The sequence below is a fragment of the Phascolarctos cinereus genome, unplaced genomic scaffold, assembly GCF_003287225.1.
Source record: "Phascolarctos cinereus isolate Bilbo 61053 unplaced genomic scaffold, phaCin_HiC Scaffold_726;HRSCAF=1367, whole genome shotgun sequence".
NCBI lineage: Eukaryota > Metazoa > Chordata > Mammalia > Diprotodontia > Phascolarctidae > Phascolarctos > Phascolarctos cinereus.
Genome location: NW_027556098.1, coordinates 69,638,728 through 69,657,415, shown reverse-complemented (window position 1 = coordinate 69,657,415; position 18,688 = coordinate 69,638,728). Strand labels below are relative to the sequence as shown.

At 34.0% G+C, this 18,688-nt stretch overlaps 1 protein-coding gene across 1 annotated transcript in view; it reads right to left on the bottom strand.

Moving 5' to 3' along the window:
- DMD (dystrophin) overlaps positions 1-18,688 on the bottom strand; it is a 1,828,382-nt gene that overhangs the window by 1,537,979 nt on the left and 271,715 nt on the right. The window contains 1 exon segment of the mRNA XM_078146592.1: positions 13,245-13,420. Coding sequence (XP_078002718.1) covers positions 13,245-13,420 — 176 coding nt within the window.

The following is an 18,688-nucleotide window of genomic DNA, read 5'->3' as shown; positions in this document are numbered from 1 at the left end:
AATTCTGTGAAACTGTAGACTCCTAGGATATCTTTCAGTTAAAATAAATTTCTCATTGGATTGGAAAGGTAGGAAAGAAATTCTTCTTAAAATAGTTTAATAAAATGATTAACTTCTTTCCTAAGAGAGAAATGAAATTATGTCATAGTAACGCATCTATGAACAGGAAATATGACATGTATACTCTTAACATCTTCATTCGCTTAACAATAAGATTTCATGTTTATTTAAAATGAAAGGACCAGAAAGGAAAAGTCCCAGATGTTCTTGTAGAAGTGAATTTCAAACCCTAGATGGAGCACTTCACTTTTATTTCATTAGGTTCACTTTCCCTAGATTTTCTCCATAATGATAATGGGGTGAAAAAATGGATTATTCATAGACATCCTTCATACATGGAAATATAAAATGCACAAAGATATAGAAAAAATGTTATTAAATAGAAATGTTATGAAAACATATCTAGATAAACTAAATGCCTTTGGACATTTTGACTCAATTTAGTATACAGAATCCCTTGATAAAAATATATTCATAATTTTGGGATACATACTTAACCAAATTATATGAGATTTGTTCTTCCATTCTATGAACTTTATTATCCCTTCATTGTCTTTTTTTTTTGCCATTGTACTCCCATTTTTTTCAACACCTTAGTTTTTCCCACTTGTAGGTGGATTTTGTTTTTTTTACAAAATAATCTAAGACTTCCTGTTTCATGTCAACTACCACAAATTTACCAGCATTAATATATGAAACTGAAATACTTTAAAAGGATATATTTTTAAAGAAAAACAGCATTTGAAAATAAAAGAGATGGTTACTTTTTGCTTACATATAGTACCAGGCATATAGACCTCTTTATTCCTTATGCATATAACACTCCCTCAAATTTATACTTGCACTCTGGATCCCCAGAGTGTAGCTGCCTTCTCCAGTTCTAGTTATAAGCCTTGAGGTAGCTACTTCTACTGCCATAGCCCAGAAACCACTACTGGTGTTTCCCATTAATAATCTGACAGCAGCCACAATTAGGTTGTAGCAATGACATTTACTTTGATGGCAAAGTGAAAACAATTGTTACAAAAAATGTCCCCACAAAAAAACACATTATCACCCATGGGAAGAATGGTCTTAGAGTACAGTGGTAGTAAGGACACCCCCGTGGCAAAGGCAATTCACAGCTCCTGATAGTGTGGACCTGAAAGTCCTTTCTTTATAGAGTTCTAGTACCAAGTTCCTATCTTCACCTTCTCTCCATAGCCTTACTTTTATTTGGCAGAGATTACACTCCTTGAAACTATATTCCTTCTCTTCACTCTCTCTCTATCTGTATTTACATGGAGCATTTATCTCTGTCTTCCATTGTATGCATGCAGCGTCTTCTACTAGTACAGGAGCTCTAATGACATGGATTAAGGGGGTGAAGAAGAAGGAGGAGAAATTCCTCTCTCTCAGCTTGTTGCCCTCTACTAGAGGAACTAGGATATCTTCCATAACTACATACAATTCTCAAACATTGGCTGGCTTTTGTCTCTGTATCTATCATCTATATAATGATAATAAATAGTATTTTTATACCACCTACTATGTGAAAGGTACTTTACCCCTATTATTCTAAATACTTTAAAAACATTCCAATTTGATCTTCACAACAATCCTGCAAGGCAGTATAGCTATGGCTATCCCCATTTTACAAATGAGGAAACAGAGGTAAACAGGTTAAGTGATTTTCCCAGTCACACAACTAGTAAGTGTCTGAAGCTGCATTTGAACCCAGGTCTTCTTGACTCCAGGCCCAACACACTATCCACTGTGCCACCTAGTTGTTTCTATCTAACCATCTATCCCCAGTGGAGCTGATATTCTCAGCCAATCACTGAATATTTTCTAATTACTATGAATTTTCTTTTCATCTTGGGCAAAAGGCTATAATTCTCTCAAGGTGACTAAAGGACTTTTTCAGATATTGTTGTGGGGTTGTAGGAGAAGTTATTTGCACTTCCTTTACACTGTTTCTATGCACCTTGTGATTCTATTCTGGGCCTTCTGTAATTACCTCAACTGGCAATGGGGGGAGAGCTCCTCCTTTACTTGTCCATGGCTACTACAAGTACATAGGAAACAACTAGAGCACAGAAGTCTTGTTTAGCGTATTTTTGGTATAGTGTCATGGCTTTAATGATATCCAAGATGCATTATGGAGATATTTGTACCATCAAATAATTTATGGAAATTTAAATGAAGATTCACTCCAAATACAATGCCTGTTGTAACCAACTATTTAAATCGTTTGTCTTAAAAATTACCTATTTATCTCTACCTTTACTTTCTATTTTAACTAGTTCTGTTTTTCTATGATAAAAACTTTCCACCAACCCCATCAAACACCATGGAACTTTTTTTCTTTTTTAATAGCTTTGGGTTCAGGATCTTGTTAAAGGGTTTTGTTTTTTTCACAGTCTAAATAAATCAACTTTCATAAAACTCCTGCTCTGATTTCCTTATTATGATGGGGAATTGAGTCTGCACTCTTATGCCAGTACAAGTACAAACTGGCAGGTTCTATCAAGATGGGCAGTCTTCAGCTTTAGGCCAGTCTAGTTCAGTTACCTGGCCAGAAGGCAATGATTATTTGTTTGTTTGCTTATTTGCTGCAGAAATACACCATAAGGACAAAAACACATGTGAAAATACCCTTAGTTCTATGTGTCTCCCTTCATTTCCAAACTAATGTAGAAGATTGTTGGAAAAGGGATCAGAAATATATGTAGTTCTTAGAACACATGCTCAAAATTAGATATGTGTGCATATGTTGTACAATGAAAACTTCACACACACAAAATAAAACCCCCCCAAATAAATTTCTTCTTCTCTGTCTTAAGAAAACTGCTTGTAAACTACAAATCCACAAATTCCATGACAACTCCACAGAAAGAATCTAGGGTTAATACAGAATTGCTATATAAAAAGACATGTAACACATATTCATAGCTCAAATAGAGTTTATGTATTGCTTCTGCGGCCAGGACAGAGAGACTTTCTCAGAGTCAGGTCCAGTCCTTGGACAATTCCTCTCATTTGCACTTTTAGAGGTTGGGTAAAGACATGTATTACTTCCTTATGGCTCTATTTCCTAGCTGCTATTTTCTTTCTGGAATTTAAGATAGTATTTTGGCCCTTCCTTTACAACAACTTATTCATCCTATCACATAGTTAAAGATTTTATGTGTTCCTTTTTGTTTTGGCTAACAGTATGATATGGCGCATTGGTCCCACAACCTCCTTCACTTATGCCTGGCACTTAACACAGTGCCTTGCCTATGGAGGACACTCAATAAATGTTGATTTTATCGGCTGATCAGTGGTTAGAATTGCAAGTAGCACCATTAGAAGAAAAATATACAAAAAGCCATAGAAAATAAAGGCCCACCATCTACCCCATTTTTGAGGTAGCCTACTAATGAGATGTTTCTCTATTTCCAGATCTTAGCTGGGATCTCCATGGAAAATTCTATTTTGGATATTGACTTCAAGGAGATGGTTCTGAGTCAACAAGAAAAGGATATCAGTGCTTCTACTCTTTATCTTGGCCATGGATCTTATCAGCTACAGAAGCTTTCAAAACACCCCTCCATGAACTAGAAACTGCTTTGGTCTTGGTGGGAAGCAATTTATAGTTTAAATACACTCAGTGTAAATGCTTACTGATTTTAAAAGACATTTCAATGCTTTTACGTGTTGAGTCTTTAAAGTCTGAGTGACTTCCAGCCAGGGTTCAGAAGCTGTTCCGTGCAATGATAGAAGTGATCTTAATCTGATATACAACTATTACCACTTCCCTAGCTTCTCCCAGGAGATCCAATCACTTTCCATTCAAAAGCACCTTCTCTCTACATATACACACCCAATCAATCCGTCGTTCTTCAGGTCTTTTAGCTGTCTTTTGGTTTTCTGTGAGCTAGTTAAGGGACTATTACCACAAGTAATTTACAGGACTACATGTCCCAAATTTGTGCAACTCTTACAATAAAACAAAACAAAAGTAACGTTTCCACTTCTGTTTTAGCAACTATTATAAATGGATATACAGGAGGGCAACTAGGACCACAAAGAAAATGGAGACCATAGTGTATAAATGTAAGGGTGGGGGTTCTATCCCTACCCAATTAATATAACAAGGCTCTATTGAATCAAAATATAAATTAAATGTTAATAGGTCCTCAATCATTTTAAAGGAATAGGACGCTTTGAGCATTGGATGAAGGCAGATAATAGCACACAAGGAATATTTTTTGACTTGTTGAAAGATTAAATCATGCCTCTTTGGCTACATATAAAAGGAGCAAGAGTGTTTGGAACCAGTCAGTAGACCAGTTAAGTAGTCAGTATTCAGGAGCTTCCAGGCATGGCAACACCTTAAGGAAGTAAAAACCCTTGCAACTGTGTCAGAGGGCAGAAAGCAAGGAGGCAGCAAACCAAGATGGAGTGCTACACCCCACTGCCACCACTCCACTGATCGTATTATCAGTGACTGCACTGTATTCAGCCAGAATCACGGAGAGAAAAATAGTAGATACACTAATGACAAATACAGATGCACTGAGATGGGCAACCAAAGGAGCAAGACACTTCAAAAAGCACACGAATACCACATATGGAATAAAGAAAGGCCTTTCAATAATCGGGAGTAATGAGTTTACCCTTTTGCAACACATGAGCATCACCACAGCGGTACTTTAAATTTGTACCCATTATGCCATAGACATTGTGTATTTTTGGGAGAGTGGTTCTGGTTTTCTTCTGTTTCTTTTTTTCCCCCCAATTGTTCCTGCTTTATATGCTTAATAAATCTCCTTTCTAAAAACTAATAAGCAATGGCTAATAAGCAATGGAGAATTCATCATGGTGGTGGTGGGGGTTACTGATGAACACTATTAAAAATTCTATCCCCTTAGGTTTCCCTTTAGGATGATAAGGGGGCAAATTATTAAGCCACCTTCTGAGCACCTTGGCAACTGATGCACGTAAGAGTTGGGGAAGTAGAAAGGTTGTTACATAAAAACAAAATAGTGAACTTGGGATATTCAGGTTGACAGCACTTAGTACATTGGCTGGCTTAAGCTTTAAAATAAATTTACTATGTGATCCATTCCAAAAAGTTTTTTTTAATCACCTACAATATGCAAGGCATTATTATAGATTGTTGGGATAAAATAAAATAAATAAATAAATGAAAAACAATCACTATCTTTCAAAGAGTATACATTCAGTTTAAGCCATGATATCTCTATACTTGAGTTTCTTTAGTAAAAGAGATACAAAAATACTAGACAACTACTTCACAGAGATAGTGATGGTTGGTCTGTTAATGATTGTAAAATATTTCAAAAACTATGGAACAAGCAAATAATTAACTATGTAATTAATCTAATTTGCTATTCTAAAAAAAACAGTTCATTCTATAGGCTTTTTCCATTATTGTTTATTTTTAACCTAGTTTCATCTCTGCTTTTAATCATATCTTGAATCCAAATACTCTCAAAAACACTATAAGCTCAACACACATATGATATAAACATGTTATACATATTTTTGTATACATAGAAATGTCACTTTAATAAATACAATTATAAAATATTTTGTGCAGGAAATTTTAAAAAATGATAGTCAATACTGCAATTACCTTTAAAAAATTAGCCCAAGATGAAAAAATGTAAGTGTGAATCTTTTTTATAAGCTTGCTTCTCTTAGTTCTTTTGCTTCTTAGGAAACTATTTTATGGCTGTTGTTTTATGGCTCCAGAAAAAATGCAAAATGACACAAATTATTTAAAATAAAAATAGTTGTAAAACTTTTAAAAAATCATGTTAAAAATTTCTTATTCCATGATTAGCAGGGGGAGAAGAAAAAAATAAACTTTAAATATTTTTAATATACCAATTGAGAAAACTGTTTTTCTTTATTACGCATATTTGTTACCAAAAATGTGGTATATGATTATGATGCACTACTATTGTGCTATAAGAAATGGCAGAGGGTGGTTTTAAAAAAAGCTTGGGAAGTCTTACATGAAATGATAAAAAGTGAAAGGAGCAAAACCAGGAGAATATTATATACAGTAACAGAAATGTTGTAGGATTGATCAACCTAGGAAAATTTAGCCATTCTGATCAAGGCAATGACCCAAAATAACTCAAAAGACCTATGATTTAAAAAAGGCCATCCACCTCCCAAAAGAGAAGTGATGTTCTCTGAGTGCAAATTAAAGCATACTTTTTTAACTTTATTTTTCTTGGGATTCTTTGTGAGTTTGCTTTTGCAACATAGCTAATATGGAAATATGTTTTGCATAACTCACATTTATAATCAATATATTGCTTGCATTCTGAAAAGGTAGGTGAGAGGAGAGTGGGAGAGAGAGAATTTGGAATTTTTTAAATAAATATTTAAGAATTTAAATGTAATTTTGTAATATGTAATGAAATAATTAAAATATTTAAAATGTGACAGATACTGCAGCAGACATTAAGATCATAAAGGAAAAAAAACAGTTCCTACACTCAGGTAATTTATATTGTTAACGGAAGAGATGATACATGTCTATTTATCTGTTATCTATGCATTAAAAAAATAAAAAATAAAGAATGGAAACGTTTTATCAAATATCACCTGGTTTCTTACAGGTTTCACCTTGGTATAGGAAATAGCTCTGCAACCCTAACCAGGAATGCTGGGAGGGGTAGTCTTGGAAGGATAGTGTTGTACCCTCCAACTCTACAAGAGTCAAGGGATACCTTTCCCTCTTTTTGCCACCTCAGTATTGTCTGGAAAAATTAAACTAGTCAGAGAGAGACTTGAGGAGCTGAGTAGCTTTAATTCTTTCTGGCTTGCAGCTTTGAGAGGGAAGATGGGTGTGGTCAACCCCATTATAGGTTGCCAAATGAAAAGACTCTGGGAAGACATAAAAGGAGCAGACAGTCTCTATCATGTTTCTATCCCTAGCTTACTACACTAGAGACTTCAAAGAGTTTTCCCCTGGTTGAATTCTTTTAAGTGAGCTGATTTACATCACTCTTAATAGCAGTTTTTTCACTCTGTATTGTGAGGTATAATTCTCCTATGTATATCTTCTCTGATTTCTGTTTTGCTTCCAATTTCAATAAATGGAATTTCCATGAAAATTGTTGTATATGTGTTCATTGTAGAACTGGTATTTGGTGGGAAGGGAGTCAAATCCTTAGATATAAAGCTTGGGGTCTTCCTTCCCCTCAATAAAGAAATAGTGACCAGAATTAGCATAAACCTGATCATATCTCCTAGACTGATAATATTTAAGGGAATAGAGAAACTTAATTCTTGCATTATATGTCCTCTCTCCGAGGACAGCAAAGTAGTCAAGCTTTGTCCTCCATGACTTCCTACTTTCCTTCGTGGAAGGGAAAAAAACTCTCCTCTGGAGAAGGGTAGGGGGAGAAAAGGTTAGAGATGTCTATTCTGCCTCTTTTTGAGTTGTACCCCCATGATGCACGTAAGGGAACAGCCCATAACACACAGGGCCTCACAACACATGGGACCTTTTGACATAAAAATAAAAATACTTCGCAGACTTTAATACACTTTAATTAGCTAGTCCATTATCATTTATTAAGGACTTACTACGTACCAGGTACTGTGCTAAGCACTGGGGTCACAAAGAAAGGCAAAAATAAGGAAAAGTGCTCTAAATCACTAATAATTAGAAAAACACAAATTAATACAACATTGAGGTACCATTTCACGCTCATTAGATTGGATAAAATGACAAAAAAGGTAAGTGACAAATGCTGGAAGGGATGTAGGAAAATAGGTATGTTGGTGGAGTGGTGTACTAGTCCAACCATTCTGGTAATCAGTTTGAAAAATGTCAAAAGAGTTATTAAACCATGTAATCCTTTTACCCAGTGAAACTCCTACTAGGTCTATAACTGAAAGAGATCAAAGAAAGAGGAAAAGAACCCACATAGACAAAATAAAATAGGAGTTATTTTTGTTGTTGCAAAGAATAAGAAACTCAAGGGATGCCTGTCATTTGGGGAATGGCTGAACAACTTTTGATATATAAATATTATGAAACACTACTATGATATAAAAGAACGTTGAAGAGAATGATTTCAGAAAAACTTGGGAAGAGTTGTATGAATTGATGTAAACTGAAATCAACAAAATCTGCATAAAAGTTTATGCAGTAAAAGCAGCATTATAAAGATAATCAACTTTGAAATACTTAGTAACTTTGATTAACACAATGACTAACTGCAGTTTCAAAGGACTCATGAGGAAACATGTTTTTCACTTCCAGAAAGAGAACTGATAGACTCAGACTGAAGACTGAATCATATTTCTTTTCTCTCTCTCTCTCTCTCTCTCTCTCTCTCTCTCTCTCTCTCTCTCTCTCTCTCTCTCTCTCTCTCTCTTTCTTCCTTCCTTCTTCCCCTCCCTTCCTTCTTTTTTTTTGTGGGGGGGTGTCTAATGTAAGAATTTTTCCCCCAACATGACTACAGTTGGATGTGAAACGGGAGCTTGCTGGAGGACAGGATATAGTTAAGGAACTTAAAGAAAATGGCGAATTGTTGCTTATCTTAACTTGCCTTATCTTTATACTGACAAAAGCATTTCATGAGCCAGGAACAATTCATGACTTAATCCTGGGACATGGAGGAATAGCAAAGGGCTTCTTCAATGATTAGTCACCTCTATCTGTATTTTCTTCTCAAGGTCATGTTAAATGTACAAATTTACATTGTTTTCTACCTCACAATAGGATGTTTTCAGAATCTCAAAATGGAATTGAAAATGAATATGTTAAAACAAAACGAAAATACCTATTTGCAATGGCTTTTATTTTTCATGTCTTCTCAATGGGCAGATAAAGGGTAGGAAGAGAGAGAATTTGAAACTAAAGATAAAAATTTTAAAAGGCAAAAAACAATCCCTGCTATTAAGGGATTCATGGTATAATGTATATACATACATACATACGCATATACATATACACACACATATTAAGGGTGATGGTAATGATGATGATGATGATGCTTCTGGAAATGAATGGGAACCAATGTAATAAATGGAAGGTCATCTTTTTAACTACTCCAAAGTATATATATATATATAGTATACATAGTAATATATAATATATATAGTATATATATAGTAAAATAATATTATTGTAAAAATTATTGTTAATAAAAAATGCTCTTTGATGTTCGGTTTAAGTATAATTTTTTAGCATCTAAAATGTTAGTAAAATATTAGCAAATTAGTAAATTTATTTTTTACTATTTTACAGCTTACTAATTAATACATTTATCTAAAATTTAAAAATAACTAAAAAGTATTAGTAACATTATTTAGGCCTAATTTCATCCTGATTAGATTAACAAGGTTAACAATAATCATTTACAAATTTTCCTCAGTCACTAGACAATTCTATACAGGGGTGTGGGAATAGGGAGAAAAATATCTAAAAATATGCTTTAATTGGGAGTATTATACCAAGAAGTTTAAAGAAAAAACTTATTTTAACAGAAATGACATTTGGAGATTTAATGTTTTCCAGGGGAATACTAAAATTGACCTATAAAAAGATCTTTCATTCCTGTAACTTCTTCAAGCAACCTGCAGCTTCTCATTTGGAACACTGAAGCTAAAACAAGTATCTGAACTCAAAGTAAAACAACAATCACCTCCAATATTTATCTTACCAGATTGGCACAAAAGAACTTTTTAAAGGTCTTTTCATCTAATGCCCTTGAATTGTGAGATGTTCCATATCACCCTCATCAAAAACTAAATAAAATGTTTTAAAAATAAGAATAAGAAAACCTACAGTTTGCAATTATCTAGAGAGACAAATCATACAGGACAAATATTTCAAGATAGATGGGAAAAATGAGAACTAGGAACATGCCCAGAAGCAGAATTGAGTTCAGGTGTAGGGGAATGATTCATTTATAAAAGTCACTGCCTTCACAAGTGGTCAGTCTTGTTGAAGAAACTCTAGTCTAGGAAAACTGCAGACTAGTAAGGAAGCTATTTCTTCCCTCTCTTTCCTTTCCCCTTCTCTCTACATTAATTTAATTAGGCAGTTAAATTGAAAAAAAAAATTACATATGTAAAAGCCCAACCAGCTCCTTTAAAAGTGAAATATTAGAAACGAATCTCCTAAACAAATGACAGATTAATTGGAATAATAGCAATAGCTTTGATCTACCCTGTGTGTTATACATTGATTTTTATACATGAAATAATATTCATTTCTTCAATGATTCTTTGCAGCAAAAGAATAATGATAATAAAAAACAATAATCTGTGATTCAGTACCATAATACCATATTTATTCTTGGAAAGAACATCTAAGCAATAAGCATGACATTTTTGAAGATTGCATAGCTATTTAGAAAACAGGAAAAAAAAGTTTCCTTCTACCAACTAGGAAATTCTAATATGAATCACATCTGCATGCAAAAAAAAAATCTCTTAGGTCTAGAATAAACTATATTAATTAGATCATAACTAAAATTATTTTGCAGGCTTTTAAAGTAACTGGACCTATGATAAAATATTAATTAAATAATAGCTAGCAGGAGAGCTAGCATTTGTAGAATGCTTTCAAGTTTGCAAAGGGCTTTACATGTGTTATCTTATTGGATCCTCTTAACACTACCAGTTGCTATTATTATCATCCTTGTTTTACTGATGAGGAAACTGAGGCTGAGAATGGCTAAGTGACTTACCCACTGTCACCCACCTACTATTAAGTGCTGTGGCAAGATTCAAATTCAAGTCTCTCTGACTGCACATCCCACACTCTATCCAATATGTCATTCTACTTGCTTCATGTTCATTTCCCAGAAATATGAAAGTTAATTTTAATGGTGACAGTTGAAACTGCTTGGCACTTTAGGGCTATGAGGCACCTCATATAAATTATCTCATTTGATCATTATAATAATCCTATTGTGAAGTTGTTAATACCGCCTGTAGTAGTACCTTCCAGCTGAGGAAGCTGGAATGACTCAGAGGAGTTTGAGTACCATATTTAATGTCCAACAATATCTGGAAGTTGAATGTTTTGCAAGCAGTTAGGTATCCGTGGCTAGAATGCCAGTCAGGCCTACAGATAGACACTTTGGAGTCATATACTTAGAAGTTCATAAAGCCCTGAAATTAAATGAACTGTGTAAAAGATGGAGTAAAGAGAGAAAAGCAGAGCTAGACTGAGAAGGTCACTTACAATTAAGGATGGAAGGAGGAAAGGAAGACAGAATAGGTGAGGAAGGAATTAGTGTTTGTAACAGCAGTAGGAGAACCAAGTGGTTCAGTATAACAGACAAAGGAGAGATGCGTGTCATAAACAAGGAGAATTCATCACAAAGTGATATCCACACTGTTTGCTATCTAAACTCATAAAATCCATTTATTCTATGTACACCTTGCAATGGGCCCACTGAGTGGTTTACATTTCCCTATGGTGAAATGTGATTTTGTCTTTACATTAACATCAGTCTCAGTTGTTTCAAATATATGTCACTGCTGGCCATGGTGCTTTCACCAGGGCTACAGTTGTTGCATGGGATGAAAGATACTCTCATGCAGAGGTCTAGATACAAAATACTAGAGGTAACTTTTGCTGTTTCAATCCAATTCACATGTATAAAATGAAAAAAAATCCCTATCACCAAATAAAAATCGTCCAAATATTTAATCCTCTACTATTGTTCTATTTTCTGACAGTTCAAATATCTCAGTCAATAGTTTGGTGAATGATCCTGGTCATCTTAGCCTGTCCTTTAGTCATTTTACCTCATCCACATGCAGAAAGGAACTTCTGACAACATTAAGGATAACCAGAGATGAAGAAATTAAAACTTCATTGAGATTTTCTCTCCTTGTCTCCTGCTTCTGGCCACCTTTTTATAACTAGCATGGGTGGCCATTCTCCCATTCCAAGAGCAATACATTCTAAGACATACATTCAAGATTTGATAGAAATACCTGGCTACAGGTTCTCGAATCTCTGCAAACAATGATGAATAGGGACTGTGATTATAGAGAAATATTAGGAATATAAAAAGAAGTAGGTCCTCACATAACTTTCTGGCCATTTCTAGGGAAATTGCACTACACATTAAGGTAGAAATAATTTGAAATAACAGGGATACCATCCAAATCAAACTTGACTCTTAAATAAAACTTTACCTAACCACTATGACAATTTGTATTTTTGACCAGTAGCTAGAATGCCTCAGAAAGTTCTTGTTCACATATAGACATAGAAAGGCAGAAAATACTGAACATTTTATTTGGATAACCTTTTTATGGTTAAAGTATTTTTCCTTCTCTGTTCAAAACAGCTCATGCCTTATTTTTAGGCATGTATTCTCTTTATCTTTTCAAATTCTAATATCGAGTTCCTTGTACAGGAGTCCTAAATATGCTATTTAGAAACACAAGATGATTTTAAAGTTTTTTTTTTCCTAATTTCAAAGCTCTTTTAACTTGATTGAGCAAAAATTATTCAAAGGAGAGTAAAATTTTCAAGATAATTAAATTACCTCTTCTATTTATATAAATTTTAATTATAAAATCAATATGTTCATATATTTAAATAAATGCAACTGATCCATCTATAATGTTAATTCTAATATAATTACAAATGAATCTCTTTTAAAATAATGCAACTTAAATATAAGTATTTATAAATATGAAAAAATAGGAAACCTGCTCTATAATTTCCCTTGATTTACTATCTACAAATTAAGAAAATATATTGTCATATGCTAGCAGAATGGACCCCACCTATTGGAGATATATTTTTTCTTCATGAAAATGTTTTCATTACTACAAGAAAGAATTTTCTAAAATATGAAACAAGGGACCCAAAAGAGCTTGTTAAAATATTTTTAAGAAAAGGAAGAAACCAAAAGGTTGAACATATTACAGTTGTAATTTATCACTTATGGTTTGTTGTTTTAATAAAAAAAAATTAACTGTAGTTCTGATTAAGCTGAGTAATGATTCCTTAGGAAACCCTTAAATGCATTTTCACTATTTCTCTTACTAAAATAATAATAAATTATAGACACTCAAGGCATATGGAAGTATTTTTCAAAGTATGAGAAATTCATCACCAAAAGCAGTAGCAAATTGATTTTTTGGGCCACAATTAATTTCCATCATTGCAGCAGATACCCTCTCACCTTTTCCTAATTTCTGAATCCACGACAATCTGTCGCTTCTTTTGGGGAGGTGATGGTGGCAGCTCCTCTCCGGCATGTTTTACCAGGATTTGTTCCCTTGTGGTCACCATAGTAACAGTTTCCATTACAGTTGTCTGTGTTAGAGATGTCTGAGTGGTGGTGACAGCCTGTGAAATCTGTGAGAAGTATTGAAACAGAGGTCACACGTTGCTAGAAAGACTGCAGGAAAGACTGCTTGAAGTGGCTACAGAAAGTAATAAGAAACTGTTCCTATTTGTTGGTGGACTGACCTTAAGTTAAAAAATAACATCATGTTGTATTTAAATCAAAGTGTCCTATATGACTTAAGTTACACTGGATAAAATAACTGGAGGAGACATTATCAAAGTTAGAAATAAAGCAAGTGTTTTAGTTTTTTTTTTTAATTTTTTTTTGGGGGGGCAGCAGAGATTAGGGCAAATTATTGTCCTTCCAAAACTATGTATACCTCTTTGGTCATACCTACGTCTTTAACATGCAAATGTAAAACTGGAAATGGCCATTGGTCATTCATTCAGGTGTCTACAGAAACATCTCTTCATTTTTCTCAATTGTCAGTGCTTAGAATGTTATCTTCCTTCCTCCTTTCCCTTTTACCTCACCAGTGCAGATCCCAATGATTCCTGGGAATTCCCCTCTTTCCTTCATCCTTTCTTATTCCTCACCACCACCCACTGTTAGTCCAGTTAGTTGGGGTGATTCTATGACACAAACACAGAGTACAGATACAAGTATAGAGTACAGACAGGAAAGAGGAAGGGAAATAAGGAAGCACAAGTAAATCTCTGAAGCTGCACCTGCTTGTTATGGCTATTACCCTTATTCTGAGTCCAAACCTCAGCACTTGTCGTGGAGGCCACCCTAGCTCCTGGGATGAAACGCCCCGTAGAAACCCTCTTTAGGTGTTTCTCTGAAGTATAGGCACCAAACTAGGTGAGGGTGGAAGAATAACTATAAAACAGATAGTTCTCTCAGGACTTTACCTTTAATGAGGAAAGGAAATTTATACAAGCAACTAAAATTCAAGCAAGAATGAGACAAATACAATAAGAAGCAAGGCAAAGAATTTTGAAACATTTGAGGAGGGAGAAATGAAAGTCAATTGGAAGACAAGGGGATTCTAGCTTCTTGCAAGAGAATATCAAAATTGAACCTTGAAAGAAGGGAGAGACCTTAATAGATGAAGGTATATGAAAGTCCAATACTGATAAAAAACTGTTACTTACGCAATTAGATCAAAATCCCAAAGACTAAGTGGAATGTGAAGGAGGGGAAAGTCAGAATGAAAAACGGTGAAGAATGGTTTAATTTGGTTGGGGAAATCATTGATATGAAGCAAAGGATTAGGTTCGTCTCAGATTATAGAAGGCTTCAAATACCATTATAGCCACTTACAGCTTGATTTCTCTACAGAACTAAAGTGAAAAGACAGAAGATTATGGAGACTTATGAGTTTTCTCATTGTTACCAATAAAAAAAAATTCATCAGAAAATCCCCAAAAGAATACTATTTGTTTTAACCAGAAGAGAGAAAACCTGGTTGGAATATACAGTTAGTGAAAATGGAACAGAAAATTGATGAGCCAATTGAGGAGGTTAACTGCTACTGCAATCAATTGCCTCTCTCAGAGCTCTACTTAATCCTTGGGCTTCCTTACGATAATAGAGCATTACAGGTAAGGTACTGAATTCAATACAATACTACAAGGCTTTCCAATCTTTTCAGCATGGAGGGCCCCTATCGACACAAAACATAACTCTTCTAAAAATTTAGCAGATGATTTTAGAGTTCTTGTAATCAAAAACTTTATCACCCTGTGGGCAAACTGTTGATAAGCCTCTTCAAAATTAATTAGTCTGGCCCAGGATGACAGACCTACAGTTTATTCGCGGGCCTTTCTAGTGTGGTAGCAATGCCGAAAATGTTGCTTTCTTTAGGGATTAACTCCAATTGACTTTTAGAAGACAATTTGCACATGAATTAGGAACTTCTAGTGTAGTAAATAAAGAAGATATGGGGGAAGTGCTTGCACTATCTTTTCCAATAATAAAATAATTTTTGTTTTAGTTAAATATCTCTGTGGGGTTTTTTGTTAAATTATCACATTTTAATGATGGGAAGTTTTTTAAAAAATAAATTTGCTTTTGAAGCAATAGTGTAATTATTATTGTATGTCATGGAATATTAATATTAATAATGTAAATAAATTTTTTTTGGAAAGCGAATCATCTGTCTTCTACTTTTAAAATAACATTTTAACAAACAGCTAAATTTTATAATTGAAAGTATATAAAGTAACTTAAAATTATAGTGAAAGCTAATTAAAAGTGACTTGCTCTTGCATTTGTGTGTGCTCAGATCTGTAGGTAATATATCTCTTGAATTATCACCTGGAAACCTTACTGGGCTGATATTCATGCTCCATAACACCAGTGTTGCAAGACTGATTGCAATTCAAAAGGTGGTAGGAAGGATAAACTTCTCTGTTATAAATTAATGATTATGTTCAGATGTTTCTAGGATCAAAATTTGCTACTACTTCTATATGATGGGCAAAAATGGAAAAGAACCAGTTTCTCCAGCCACATAATGTCAAAATGCAGGTACCATGAATAGAACTTTAAAAATTTAGAGAGGTTAAAAACAACAACAACAATGAATTAAAGTATTTAATGCAGATGCTCACCTCATATACTTGACTTACTTTCTTATGTCAGTGAATATCTATAATAGTGTGAAATAAATACAAATTTAACCAAAAATAAAACAAAAATATTTTGTTAAGAGAATTTTTTATAATGTTAACCCTGTTTTTTGTTGTTGTTGTTGTTGTTGTTGTTGTTGTTGTTGTTGTTGTTTGTTTCTTTAAGATGTTTTAGCCCAGGAGAACAAAGCACATAGAGTTTATCCAGATTGTCATAAACAGTTGGCAAAATTTCCCATTCTATATTTGTTGGACAAGATGGAGAGACGTGGGTTATGTGACAGTATATTTAGGTGGTTGAATGGTCAGACTCAAGACCCCAGAGTAGCCTTTTATGGTTCTATATTATTTTGGAAGGAGATCTCCAGTGATGGTGGTGGTGGTGGTGGGTTATCTTGCTCCTTAATTTTTTTATTGTATAAAGGTATAGCATCAAGCTTTTCTAATTTGAAGATGGAACAAAGTTGAGGAGTATTGCTAATACAATGAATGACACAGTCAAGAATTTTAAAAAAAAATTATCTTAGAAGAGCAGAACATTGGCTCAAATATATTTTGATGAAATTTGATAAAGGTAAATCTAAAATCTTACACTTTTGTTCACAAAAAAATTTTTGACTATGAAATGGGGAAGACATTAAGTAGACAAAATTTCTCTGAAAAAGAAAAATGGATAAACTGTAAGCTCAGTATCAGTTAACAGTGTTATGGGATAGGAAATTTTTTAAAAAATTAATGTAAATTTAGACAGTGCTAAAAGAGGCATAGTGTTCAGGACTATAGATATAATAGTCTCTCTGTATGACGTGGTCAGATCATATCTAGAATCCTATGTTCAGTACTGGGTATTGTATTTTAGAAAGGATACTGAGAACCTGAAGATGATCCAGGGAGGAGTGAACATGATGGAGACAGGTCTCTAAATTATTTTATATTAAAAATAATTGAAAAAAACTGTAGATATTTAACCCAGAAAAGACTTAAAGGGGACAGAATAGTTATCTTTAAGCGCCTGAAGAGCTATCAAATGAAAAAGGGATTATACTTGGGCCTCAGAAGGAAAAATGAGTAGAAATAACTGGAAGATAGAAGCAGATTTAGGCTTGATATTAAAGAGAGATTTGCTAACAATTATAATTATTTATTTTTACTGGGATAGGCTTCTCTTTTTTCAGGTATGCTGTAGAGGAGATTATTTGTCAGGTATGAGATGGACTAGGTGCCACTAAGATTTATTCCAACTCTGAGATTTTATGATTAGGAGATCAATGTATGCAAACTCATTTGTATATAATTGTAGATAGAAGAGCATTCTCTATTTAAGAAAACATCTAATCTGATAGAGATACAAAGTCTTGAAATTATAAAACTGAACTAAAGTTACATTACACAAGTTCTGTGGAAAAATTCTGTTATCTATGGTTTTACTGGCCTTAAGTAAAAGGAATAATTGATAGTTGACCATATGCATCAAAAACATAACTTTGTTTAATTTCAGTGCTGTGACTGACATTAAATTTAGTTATTGTTAAAAGTATAAAGGAACACTGAGTATTAGCTCTGCTGTTAACTAGATGAGTATTTTTTGAGCAAGTCTATCACATTCTTTGAACCTTATCTATGATTTTGAACCTTATCAATCATTTTCCTTATCTATGAAGTGGATAAAGAATTCAGGTAAGGTAATCCCAAAGGTTGCTTTCTGCTTCAAACTTCCATGATTCTTTTGCATGTTTCTGCTTGTGTTAAATTCTTACATTGAAGCTTTGGAACTGGTAATAAAGTAATTCTAAATATCACAGCAATATCTTAATCTCAGAGGCTGTGAAAAGATGATGACAATGCTAATGAAACGCTTCTTTCTAAGGATCCTTTCTTCAAAGGAGATTGACTCCTGAAATGACTATATTTCAGTTATAATTAGTATATAATTAAAACATCATAAAGTTGCAATACCCAGCATTAAAATGATAGATTTATTATCTACTGGTGATAAACTAAATAAAAAATCAGTAGAAACATGAGTTCTTCTACAAAGTACAAAATTATAATCTTCCTCATTCCTGCTTAAGTCAGGGGTGCATCTTGATTTTCTGTGGAGCAGAATTGTGACTTACAGAGATGAAATTAATTGAGGCTGACTGTTCCCCAATTTTTAAGGTCAAAGTGGCCCATAATTCCCCCTGCCCCACCTTAGCGATTGGGTTAAGGAGATGTTAAAATTGTGAATATTATGCAGCAAATTCCAAGGCCAAGAATTCTGCAGAATAAACATCCCTTAGTCAATGGAGAGAGCTGTCCTTCAGGAAGAAGGTAAGGAATATATGTTGCATCTTCAGACTATTTTCTGGCTGCTACTTCTAGTTATGAACCCAAGTTCAATACAATTCAACAAACACTTATAAAGCATCTCCTATGCACAAACATAAGCATCTCCTAAACATCTCCTTTGTGATTCGTGATATTTAAAGAAACTGCATGGCCTTCTAAACACAAAGGAATATTAAAATGGAGTTAGCAACCACCCCTTCTGAACTCAGCACAGGCTTTTATGCCATGCTAGCTCTGCTAGTTTCTACATATTTTGGGGGGGAGTAAGCATGTTGTAGCTTCTGACTGACCCAATTCATTTTGTGAAACATGATCTTTAATCCCAGCTTTCTTCCCGTCTATATAGCACATCAACCCTTGCTATTGCTC